This window comes from Hippocampus guttulatus, chromosome 1 (genome assembly GCF_054856545.1).
Source record: "Hippocampus guttulatus isolate MCC_2025c chromosome 1, RoL_Hgut_1.0, whole genome shotgun sequence".
Taxonomy (NCBI): Eukaryota; Metazoa; Chordata; class Actinopteri; order Syngnathiformes; family Syngnathidae; genus Hippocampus; species Hippocampus guttulatus.
The window spans coordinates 4,175,729-4,188,166 of NC_141261.1; the positions used below are offsets into that span (position 1 = coordinate 4,175,729).

Consider the following 12,438-nt stretch of genomic DNA (forward strand, 5'->3'; position numbering starts at 1 on the left):
GGTCGATGTATCTGATGTCTAAGGATGTAATCTATCATCATTATCACACTTCTTAGGGTACGTTCACAGATATTGAAGTTTAAAAACGGCAACCCCCCCCCCCCCAATAGCCCTGTTCTCAGATCTGATGGAAAATGATCTTTTGAAGAGCTTTCATCATTGTGCAATCGTCTGAAATTAAGGTTTGACATCTCTAAATGTTATGACTCTGTTGAGCACAGCAGTGTAATTGATGTACACTTTGCAACATGTTGCTGGAAACACAAACTCTTCAATAGAACTGTGTTGAACTATTGCGGTCGTTTTGGTTGCAAAGTACACTCCTCTACTCTTTTCAGAAAAGACTCCTTTCCGATTTACAAAGGATTACGGGATCATTTTCAAACACTTTCATTTTGAGAACTGTTTACCAAGGTTTGTTCATGCTCCAAAATTCTTGTTTTTTTATTTTTTTTTTTTACAAATCCCTAAATGACACCTTTTAAAACGAATTTTGTGTTGTGACTTTGACCGAATTTTGCTCCTTTATTTCCTTGATTTTTTTGTTTGTTTGTTACTTTGGTCCTTTATTTGATCACACAGGGCAGGGCTTGTTTTTCTATATATAAGCTTGACTCAGTTACATATTTTCAGAACGTTACGTTAAGGCTTCAATGCCCTGCTGTGCCCAGCCCTGCTCTTCCATATAAAGGCTTTGACATTGCCACTTTCGTCTCCTGTCTGGTTCTGGGTCCAAATTCCACTCTTCACGTGACTTTTTTTTTGTTTGTTAAATGACTGACGGGCGGCCCGGTAGCCCAGTGGTTAGCACGTCGGCTTCACAGTGCAGAGGTACCGGGTTCAATTCCAGCTCCGGCCTCCCTGTGTGGAGTTTGCATGTTCTCCCCGGGCCTGCGTGGGTTTTCTCCGGGTGCTCCGGTTTCCTCCCACGTTCCGAAAAAACATGCATGGCAGGCTGATTGGACGCTCTAAATTGTCCCTAGGTGTGAGTGTGGGCGTGAATGGTTGTTCGTCTCTGTGTGCCCTGCGATTGGCTGGCAACTGATTCAGGGTGTCCCCGCCTACTGCCCGAAGACGGCTGGGATAGGCTCCGGCACCCCCCGCGACCCTAGTGAGGATCAAGCGGTTCGGAAAATGGATGGATGGATAAATGACTGACTAGCATAAACCCCTAAAGCCTGTAAATGGCCCAAATTTCTATTTTTTTTTCTGCCTTTCAGGTTGTAGTAATTTCAAAGCAACAAAAACAGTCATTAGGGTGATATCTGACACAACTTGGCAAGTATTGCACAGGCCAAATCAATACTTGGGTTCTTGTCACCTCTCTACCAGTCACAATTTCCATCCAGGCTTCTTTAATCGTTTCAGGAATAGAAGAAAACCACCGATCTCAGTCAAGCTGTCAATCACGGCGTGGTCCTAACCATATCACTGATAGACACGACTAATTTAAGAAAGACTTCTGCATTTCAGGTATATTCACGAGCATTAATCGCCTCCGGTATGACCGGTGGTTCCGAAGCCCCGATCCCAGTGAGGGGCGAACAATTGCAACCATTGGCGACGGTAGATGGTATTTATGTCAAAGACTATTGAAAAAAACAACAACATTTGCATCAGTTAAAGTGGGTCGCCACTTAGTGACTAGGCTAAAACGTGGGTCCAAGGCAAGAAACCTTGATGGTAACAACTCATTTGAACCCTTTCATGCATCCTGTAACCTGATAACATGATAAGCTGTCCACTGTAGTAACCGCCGTCCCTGAAAGCGTTAAAACTTCATGTTTTATAGTGGCTTGCATATTTTTCAATTGTCACTTCATTTTACTCCCACCCTCCAATCCCCCCACCCCACACCCCTCCTGTCTTTCAATGCCCTCTAGGCCTCACAATGGGGGGATCCAAAAGTAAGCCCAAGGACTCGGGTCCGCGCACCATCAGCCTCGATACCAACCTCAGCTCCGGAGGCGGGGCCGGCGGCCACCACCTGAACTCCGCTCAGCAGTCCTCAACTCCCAGTCGTAGCACCACTGTGGAGGGCATCCTCGGTGGCAACCATTCCATGAGTACTAAGGCCGAACTCGCCTTGTTTGGCGGCGTGGAAAACAGTAGTCATGATTCCTCTTCAAGCAGAATCACACTAGCGGGTGAGACGCCTTTGCTCAAAACTGTAGTCGTCTTCTTTTTAGCCGTCTGTTTTGTGTTTTAATATCGATTGCAGTTCGTTCCAGAGTAAACCCATTTCCATCATAAAATACTAACCATACAGGAGACGTTTTAAGTAACGTTAACTGCCCTAGTACATTACATACAAACCGTAATATTAAAAAAGATGAACAGTACTTAAACTTTGAGAAATGCTCATGTGTATGGGCGACCTTTTGAAGTAACTTTCATCAGAAAGGCAAAGCACAAGCAAAGCATGCAAGTTAATTTATGGTTGCTTACTGAAGTGAACAGTCGTGAGGTATGCTGACATCTTAATTGTACATCCTCAGGAATATCTGTAACACACTCAGGAATGTTTCCTCTCCACACAGGAGGCATAACAACCTTCGTGGCATTGTACGACTACGAGTCTCGAACGGCTTCCGATCTCTCGTTCAGAAAGGGAGAACGCCTCCAGATAGTCAACAACACGTAAGGAATATTGCTATTACATTTTTGCCGTGTTTTTTTTTTTTTTTTTTTGTGGGGCGGGGGAGTGGTGGGGGGGGGGGATCAAGGCGGTTACATCTCATATGGTGTTGTAAAATATGTGATAAAAATCATCGCAAACTTGACTTCCAAGTTGGTCATTGGACAGGGAAAATATTTTATACAACATCTGTTGTGAGTCGACACAATATACGGTAAATTGACAACTCTCGGAAGCAAAGTCCGATTTTTTTTTCCATCATTGTTTCTTGATTTCACATTTACTGGGAACAACCCAAGCTTCCTGGTGTAGTCAAATGAGGTCAGGGGGTTATGGTGGGGGCTGGGGGGGTCGCTTCATGAATCAATAGATGTTCAATGAACATTGTGCTGCTTACCCGCTAACTAACTGTCGACCTAGACGGCGGCGGTGTGTACAGTGGTGGATTATCGGTATCTGGTCCCCTTGAGCCAAAGACCTGGATCGGCATCGGCTCAAGAATGATAAGATAATGGTCCAGTTAAGCCAGAGTCCCGCTCTTAATTCTCCTCCCTAGAGGATTGTTGTACTCGGTGACTTGCAGATTGTCACGTTGATATTGTGATATTGATTCATGTCCACTTAAAGGTTTTCCCATACTTGCTGCTATGCTATTCTGTCACTGCTTGTAACTGTCACTTTTCTTTCCACCCTCAACCCCCGCTCCTCCATGCCCCCCCCCCATCATTTCTCTTCTTTATCCATCACTTTTTTTCTAGGAGGAAAGTGAACTGCAGGTTTGTGAAGATGCAATGGAGTTACATTCAAGGGTGCTTTCACACAAGTGCCATTGAGTCTGTTTTAATTTAACTCTCGTTTAGTTTCCCCCTTGGTGTAAAGTCCAAACGCAATGATCAAACCCAAGTGCAGACCCAACAAACTGAATACCGAACCATGCTAATTAAGGGATTACATCTTCCATTTGACTATTTGCTGGTGTGCTGCATATTGTGATATTGTGCATATCATTTTTGGGGGTTATCAATAAGGGACAAAATACTGTATGTTGTGTTGATTAGCCTTGTCTCACTTCCTAGTCCCAACAGGGAACCTTATTCCTGTTTACATTCATGTAACGGTTACGTGGTTTGTTATGAAGTATTTTGGTCCACTTGGAATATTGACTCTTTGGGGGGGGGACAACCGGGGGTAAACGTACCAACTTTACTAACTCAACTGATTGACAACTCTCTGTGTGAAGGCATCCTAGATGTGCCGCCTGCCGATGTGTTTGCTTGCCTTACCCAAAGTGTGCATAATAATGTTATCCAAACCACACTGGCCCCGCCCCTCTGTAGTCCAGTCACGTTTGTCTTCGAGTTTTCAGCACTGTAGATGGTCATTGCAGTGCTGCAAAGCTTCAGGAGCTGATCCCTAATCATGATCAGCATACAAACACAATCTCGTTCCATTGTCATATTACCCACGTTTGCATGTCCCATTGTGTCTTAATTAGGGATGGGCATTCATAGAAATACCAAAAATTGATGTAATGTTGTTTTCTTTCTTTCTTTCTTTATTTTAATGTTCAAGTTTAATATACAGTATTTGACCACCTGTCATAGAAAAAAGGACGGGGACCATCCACATCATGAAGTGCTTTGATGAAGACTTTCAATGAAATAAGCTTTCAAAGTGAATGAAGAATTTTAAACTGAATTGGAATCAGAATTGGTTTACTGAAATTCTGAAATGTGGTTCAGAAACCAAATAAAATGAATATAATTGTGTGTGTGATATATATATATATAAAATCTCACACACATTCCCGTGGCTTTCTTATTTTACATTATGTTTTGATCGCGAGAGTAGCCTGGTGAAGCAACAAACTAATAGGGTCTAATTTAATGGCACCAATCGACTGATTCTTGGTATTTAAGTCCATGACACCTCAATTGCTTCGAGATGTAGCGACTGCTCAACTTAAGCCTGTTGATTAAAACCAAATGGCAAATTGATAAAACCCCCATTGATGAATTTCTTAATGATCAAAAACCTATGATATTTATCATGCCCATCTCTGCCGGCGCATGATGATCGGAATTTGAATGCCCCCAACCTTGTCCTAAATATTCACACTGCCCATTGTTGTCAATGTGTGTGTTTTTTGTGTCTCATGCGATGTGTGTTGTCGTTGCAGAGAGGGAGACTGGTGGCTGGCACGCTCCCTGACCACCGGAGAGAGTGGATATATTCCCAGCAATTATGTGGCTCCGTCCGACTCTATCCAGGCAGAAGAGTATAGCATTTTTCTATTGAATTTATCGACACTTTTATCTGTCTTGCATGCCACCCTTGCACTCATTTTAATGAGCACTAAAGCATCCCAGTTAAGAATTTTGTAAATGGAAAGTCATTGACGTGCCAAATGACTGCAGCCAAATGTCATCAAAGTGAAAAAAAACCCCACACACAACAAAAAAAAAAAATCTGTCACTTATGACAAGCCAAACACGTGAACCTGATGAACAGTTTCATAATCACTCTTCAATCTGTGAGTGACTAATCTTGCTTCCTGCATGTCAAACTATTTCTGTTTGCTACAGCGATGCACGATATGGACAAAGGTACTGAGACACATACTTTATTAATGTATTAATTAATCAATCAGAGGTTGGACTTGAGTCCTTTATTGTCACTGAACCCTAATTCTTCATCTTACGGTGACTAATCACTGAGCGATGCGGCCGAACATGACTGAACTGGACAATCGCAGACAAATTATAGTCAGCGATTCACACCTGGCGACTGACCCTCGCACACATACCAAGTCGTCGCACTGGACTGAGTCGCATTGTGTTCTAATTGACAAACAACATTTGGAGGATCCGCATACAGTGCATTATTCTCTCCTGCAGTGAACCCCAACCTTTTTTTTTTTTTTTTTTTTTTTTGGGCCACAGACCAGTTCATCCATTCCGTTGATCTCGGGGGTAGAGGGGTTTCACGAGCAGTCTCAGCCGGATGGTAATGTACATTTGGAGGATATATGCTCCACTTAAGAGAGTAAATAAAAAGAATACAGATATGTATATTAGTATATAGAATACTGTCCTTAGTGGGTTATAGTGTTTACCTGAACTTTTCATGAATAACTCTGGCCCTGGGCTGAGCCAACGATGTTATCACCAGCAGCCTGACAGGCAGCCAAAGTTTGATTCGTGGCTTGTGCACTGATCGAGGCAGCTTGTGTCTTCGCCATTGATACCCTCCCCGCCCCCCACGATCGATTATGAAGACCCTGGGGCTGAGCTTATGCACTCCGTGTTCCCCTCACTCTCCGACGTGTGCGTAACACATCAAGTAGGCTACCGCAGCTATTTTTGCTTGTTTTGAACCTGTTTGAGCAGTTTGACTCATTAATTTTTTTTAAAAAATGTTTGGAATTACTGGGCAGAACGAGTAGGGCAAGGGCTGGTGAAGCACACTCTTGAAATGTCATTGATACAAAAAAACAAAACAAAACATTGTTCAACAGCACGTGTGTGTGTGTGTGTGTGTGTGTGTGTGTGTGTGTGTGTGTGTGTGTGTGTGTGTGTGTGTGTGTGTGTGTGTGTGTGTGTGTGTGCGTGTGCGCGTGTGTGTGTGTGTGCGTAACTGCGTGCGTGCGTGCGTTTGTGCGAGTTTGTAGCTGGTACCAAGTGGTCCTTCGAACAGCTGTTGGGTACCCCTTTTCAACTGTTTTTTTTTTTTAAACTGCAAACAACGTGGTTTGTTTTGCTATTTGTCACAATTTCCAAGGAAGAAGCAGATTGCTCTGCCCGCTGTAGCGATACTGTAATAACAAAAGGAGAGGAAATATCTGAGAAATAAAGGAGGCAGTGGGGATTTTTGAAAGGCAGTTGGCAATAAGTGTGCCATTCGTTGACTGGGGTAGATGACAGAGACTCTCCACGCTTTGCTTTCTAGCCACAGAGACATATGAATTTTACATGAATATTAATCAATGAATTAATATATTACTAAGTATTATTGTAAATGATATTATACATGACACACACACACACACACACACTGTTATCTATGTCTTGTATTGGTAACGCTTGGAGGTGGCCGGGTGGATCTCCCTTTGTATCAGAAAAAAATTATATATGAATTTTGATTGGTCAGGAAATCTGCGATAGGACAGCGTTCATCTATAATTCAGATGATAAAACAAAACTACAAACGGTCTGCCAACGGTTGACCATTCATAAAAAGTACCGGTAGTTACCGAAGGCAAACACACTGCGCACAGTTCAGTTGGGTTCGGCCACGTCGCAGGGTATGCAGCGGGTCTCAGTCAGACATTTGGGGTAACTGAACTCTTCTTCCAGCTTTGTGGGACAGGTTTTGGGAAGGACTTCCCAGTGCTCCAAGCAAAGCCCATCAAGGGATGCTTGGATGAGTTTGGTGTGGAAGAATACACCCATCAAACACCCTTGGCATAAGAGAGATGGAAGCAGTGCCAGCAGGCCCTCTCATCATCATTCCCGTCTGAGCTCACAAATGGACAAATGTCCACACATTGTCTTATCGAAAGAATTTCCAGAAGAAGGAGAAGCTGGTTCAGCTCCAAAAGGAGAATAACTAGATTTCTTCATCATTTTCGCCTTGCCGGCAGAATGTGTCCCCATACTTTTGTCCGTACAGAACGCTTCCTTCCTCCTTTCGTTCTCACCAAGAGGGAACCGTCAGTCTTGATATGTTAAACTAACCTTCTTTCACGTCTCTTTATCTCACCTTCTGCCTTCCTTCTTCTGCAGTCATCTCACACTGACTGCAGAGTCCAGGTAAGCGGCTGTTGTCATGGCATTGTGTGTGCATATGTGTTTGCTTCTTCTCGTCGTTAGCCTCAACTCTTTGGGCCTTCACCAACCCTCTCCTTCCTGTGCCTTCTCTCTTTTTCCTCTTTGACCAAATCAGGTGGTTTTTTGGCAAGATAACCCGCCGCGACTCCGAGAGATTGCTGCTCAGTTTGGAGAATAGAAGAGGAACGTTCCTTGTGAGGGAAAGCGAGACCACCAAAGGTGAGCTTCACCCCCCCGACACTCACAATATGTCCGATTGGAATGGAAGGGAATCGCAGAGTAAGTCACAGTCACACACGAAACCTTCGCACAAGAGATGCTCAAAGGTCAAACGTGGTCTGTTCGGGGGATGCTTGTCGACATCCAATTCGGATTTGCAAAAAAACATTTCCATAAGAAATAGAATTACTTTCTAGAATAAAATGTCACAATCATAAAACCTTCTACTTGGCGCTGTTAGGTTATATTTTTAATTTCTTGACTTGATCTCCTGCTGCATTAGGTTATTCCTCTTGTATTGTTATTGTCTATTTAAAGGGCAGCACGGTGGTTGACTGGTTAGCATGTCGACCTCACAGTGCAGAGGTGGAGGGTTAGATTCCGGCTCCAGCCTGCCTGTGTAGCGTTTTTCCATGTTTTCCGCATGCCCGCATGGGTTTTCTCGAGGTACTCCGGTTTCCTCCCACATTCCAAAAACATGCATGATAGGTTAATGGAACAGTCTAAATTGTCCCTCAGCGTGAGTGTGACAACAGATGGTTGTTCGTCTATGTGTGTCCAGCGATTGGCTGGCAACCACTTCGGGTGGTGTCCCACCTGCTGCCCCAAAACAGCTGGGATAGGCTCCAGCACCCCGCGCATAACTTGGAAGGATACGCGGATTAGAAAATGGATGGATGTCTATTTAAAGTATACAGTACATTCCATCCAGTTTATAGTCGATGCCTCCCTTTTCACCTCAGGACATAACCAGGTGACAACAGTAACTGCCGTTCATACGTAGACAATAAATAGTGAACCTGTGAGTGTATTTGAACTCTGTTGCTAGCTAAATCAGTAGCAGCATGTCGTTTCGCAAACGAGTTAAAATGGGGAGTCTTGCAACATGTTGTAAACAAGTTCCCTATGCATTATTAGTCATGTTTTTGCATTACATGGAGACGGTGTCGGACTGTGTGATTTACGTTCCAGTGAACTCTGACTTGCTTTCTCCACACCGTTGTATGTGTCAATGTTTATATTCCAGGGACAGGTGACTTAATATACTCATCCCAATCTGCTTGCTGTCTTGATTTGTCTTTAGATTTCTCCCTTTTAGTTTTGCTTTCAAATCCAGAGTCCATTGACACAAATTGAAATATAGTGGTGGCACGATAAAATTCCCCTTTGCGGAAATATGGCATTGAGCAAATGGATATTTAGTCATGCTGCAAATGAATACTGAATGTCTTGACGTGGATGTGCATTTCAAGTCTTAAAAGCTACATAAAGTGCAGATTAGTGTTGCACCAAATACTGGTACCAGTTCCATAGCGTGCATTTTAGGGGGCTAAAATAACGTTATAGCTTAATTTACAAATATCTGTACTTCAGGATAAAAATGCAGCAAAAGCGCTCCAACTCTGTCATTGGTGGAGTCAGGCGGAATACAAGCTGTGTGTGTCTGGCGGCACGTTTCCATATACAGTGAACACAATTCGCACGGTTGTGTGTCAGGCAGCGTGGATGAAGCATTCAAAGCGAAAATGTTGTTTCTTCGCCCATTTTACCAGTGTTTGCAAATGTGACGTTTTGGTGACATTGTGCCTCGAATGTACTTATTACCCGAAAATATAGACAGACAAAGAATTTCGAGTTGTTTTGCACTGATTGTTTCAGTACCGGTATCAATGTACTTTCTGCAGGTATAGTATTGAAGTCAAAATGTGGGCGTGGTGATGACACTAGTAGAGATTGCAATACAATACAATACAATACATGCTGATTTATATAGCGCTTTCACAACAGCGGCAGCTGTAACAAAGCGCTTAACAAAACAGTTAACATAAAGTAAAATAATAAACACAACACATAACATAAAACACGGACGGTCGTGCGGTCCTAACCACTTTTCCGTCACACGCTTTGTTTGAAGCAGTTTGAGATGAAAGAGGAGAGAATCAAAGTGTGCTTTAACCAGTGGATATTCAGGAGCTTTTATTTTTCTACTGTAATTGGTGCAGACCTGGACTCGGTATGACTTGACGCCTGCCATAGTTTGCCCAAATCGCAAAAAGCAATGCCTCAAGGGTCATTTAAAACCCTTCACACATATGTTGGCCAACACTCAATAGTGCGTTGGATTGGATTTCATGCCTTTCGCAGAAACACCTCAACAATGGTTTGGAAGTAAACTGACACCTCTCCCACAACTAGTTTTTGGTCCACAGTGGGTCTAGAAAGTACTCCGGACTGCATGGCCACCCATTAAATATGAAGTTACACAACCAGTCATTTTTTAGGTGAATTGCCTAGTTCCCCAAATGTGTCTTTAAGCATCCATATTCTAATCTGCTTATTCTCACGAGGGTCGCGGGCATGCTGGAGCCTATCCCAGCCGTCTTCGAGTAGTAGGCGGGGTACACCCTGAACTGGTTGCCAGCCAATCGCAGGGCACACAGAGATAAACAACCATTTGAGCTCACGTTCACACCTCGGGACAATTTCGAGTGTTTGTCTGTAAGCAAGCCCTTTAAATTTTGGCACGATTGTGACAGCTTTGGGGCTCAGAACAGTTCTGCCATTTTACCTTGGCAAAGAGCTTTGTTGGGGCTGCCCTCACTCACAAACCTTTTGAGGACAGTCACTATAAGAAAATGGATAGACGGATTGGAAATTAAAGCATCCAGTAATTACAATTGCAAGGACAAAAAGAAAACACAAACCAATGAATAGTTGTCGCTCTTAACTCATTCACTCCCAAAGACGTTTTTAAACGTCTTTTCAGACTTGGTCCAGAATTGGCTGGTACTGAATGCGTTAATAGCCACATCATTTTTTTTCATTTCGAGTTCATGCTGATCCGCTTGAATTCAGTGACAGGTCTGTCCAAACATGTTCAAACAAGAAGGGTGAAACATAAAGCTTTTTTTTTCTCAGCTGTGGGGGCCTCACATAGTAACATGGGATAAGGTCTGATGAGATGCCTGTCAGACATGTTTGAAGATGCTTCTGATAGGCCACATTCTCCCTTTGGGTTCAGCAGTTTATGTATGTGTGTGTGTGTGTCCTATTTCTGGTTATTAGGCCCTGCTTAAAATGAGAAACAGGGACAGTTTAGAGATGTCAGAGGCGGATATGACTGTGAGAAGGAGCAATGTGGAGGTCCTTCTTGGCTGGCTGGGTAAGCCCGACAGAATTAGGTCAGTGAGGAGCTGAGGCCTGAACAACCACGGGCCATTATCGCCCACTTGATACATGAAGAAGGTGGGGGCATTGCCAGCTGCTGGGGGGGCTGGTGCTGTGATTCAGACATTTGACTTGATTGAGATTGCCCCCTGGTGGCGTTAAGACCACATTGCTGGTCATAGTTGCAGTGGATTCTTGGCTATAACCTCTCTCTCGCTCTCTCTCTCTCTCTCTGGTGCATATATAGATATACACACAGTATACATGCTACTACTATACTATTTTACATATACCGTAATTTCCGGATTACAAAGCGCACCTGATTAAATGCCGCAAAAGCTCAATTACAGCCATCAGCTTCTGACATGCATCTAACAATGATGTAGTTTCCAAAATGGTGGATAGGAAGAGGAAAGGCTTGAAGAAAATTTTTTGAATGAACCTTTGAACATGTATTTAAACTGAAAAACATGAAATTTTGGGGGGGAAACATGATCTTACTGTGTTAGCAAGTTTAAATTACATTGGTTTTACTACTTTTTAATTGCCCGTCACAAGCACCACAGTATTGCACTGCCTCATTTGCTTATGTCGTTTTTCATTCAAACAGGTGAGACGGAAGTGTTTGGGATTATTGTTAGTCTTCTGTGATGAGATAACCACAGTGGTTATGTTACATTTCTGTCGTGTCATGTGTCTCTATGCAGGTGCCTATTGTTTGTCTGTGCTGGACTACGACAACACCAAGGGGCTGAATGTGAAACACTACAAGATCAGGAAGTTGGACAGCGGCGGCTTTTACATCACATCCCGCACACAGTTTAGCACTCTGCAGCAGCTTGTCAATCACTATCGCAGTGAGTTGATTTGCTTCATTGAATCATCATCATGACTTAGTCTTCTATCTATAGCTGTGTCCAAATTCATAGGCTGCATCCTTCCGAAGGATGCTAAGCAGGCTGGATCCTTTGAAGGCTGCTCCTCCTGTAGCCTCTGCTACCGTGTCAACCGTGGCGAACATGGACAGGCCTAGCAACTCTTACTTGACTGTCTTCTGTACTGCCACAAGATGGCGCCAATGTGCTAGGCTGATAGAAGAGATGCCAAAGTGCTGATGTGTACAAGAGTCGTGTGGAAGAAGAGTGATTTCTAGGCCCAAACGCTTTTTTTCAAAATGACATCAAAAGTGAGTTAGAGAATGGATAGGAGAGTGTTGGTGTCAAAAAGATGTACTGGTGTCACCAGAAGATCACTAACAGTATCCCAGCATTTGACCAAACAGAAAATTGTTTTAGAATGACCAAGCAGGGCGCAATTTTAAAACAGTCTTTGTCACACCAGGAAATTCTTTCAACTTGGATTGGAGAAGTAGTTGAGGTTTAAAGTTTGATTCGTTTTTTTCTTAGACTCTCTCTGAGTCAAAATGTTCAACCAACCTTCACTTTCAGGAATTATTATTCCTTGTCAAAGTAAATCCATTGCTGATTTTAATGACTTTTTGCTCCCACCGACTTCTAATACTGTTTGTACATTTAGCCACTCCACGTGATTCCTTGTGTATTTAGCAGAATATTATCACTGACC

General features: G+C 43.2%; 1 protein-coding gene across 4 annotated transcripts in view; it reads left to right on the forward strand.

Moving 5' to 3' along the window:
- The window catches only part of src (SRC proto-oncogene, non-receptor tyrosine kinase), a 33,779-nt gene that overhangs the window by 15,710 nt on the left and 5,631 nt on the right, over window positions 1–12,438 (forward strand). The window contains exons 2-8 of one of the 4 annotated variants that reach the window (XM_086104961.1): window positions 1,884–2,147; window positions 2,541–2,640; window positions 3,397–3,414; window positions 4,818–4,916; window positions 7,423–7,449; window positions 7,583–7,686; window positions 11,562–11,711. In XM_086104961.1, the coding sequence (XP_085961087.1) occupies window positions 1,892–2,147; window positions 2,541–2,640; window positions 3,397–3,414; window positions 4,818–4,916; window positions 7,423–7,449; window positions 7,583–7,686; window positions 11,562–11,711 (754 nt within the window). In that variant the 5' untranslated portion in view covers window positions 1,884–1,891. Of the gene's footprint in view, window positions 1–1,883; window positions 2,148–2,540; window positions 2,641–3,396; window positions 3,415–4,817; window positions 4,917–5,223; window positions 5,245–7,422; window positions 7,450–7,582; window positions 7,687–11,561; window positions 11,712–12,438 lie in introns of all 4 variants that reach the window. The other 3 variants (XM_086104976.1, XM_086104968.1, XM_086104984.1) reach the window with 3 other exon arrangements.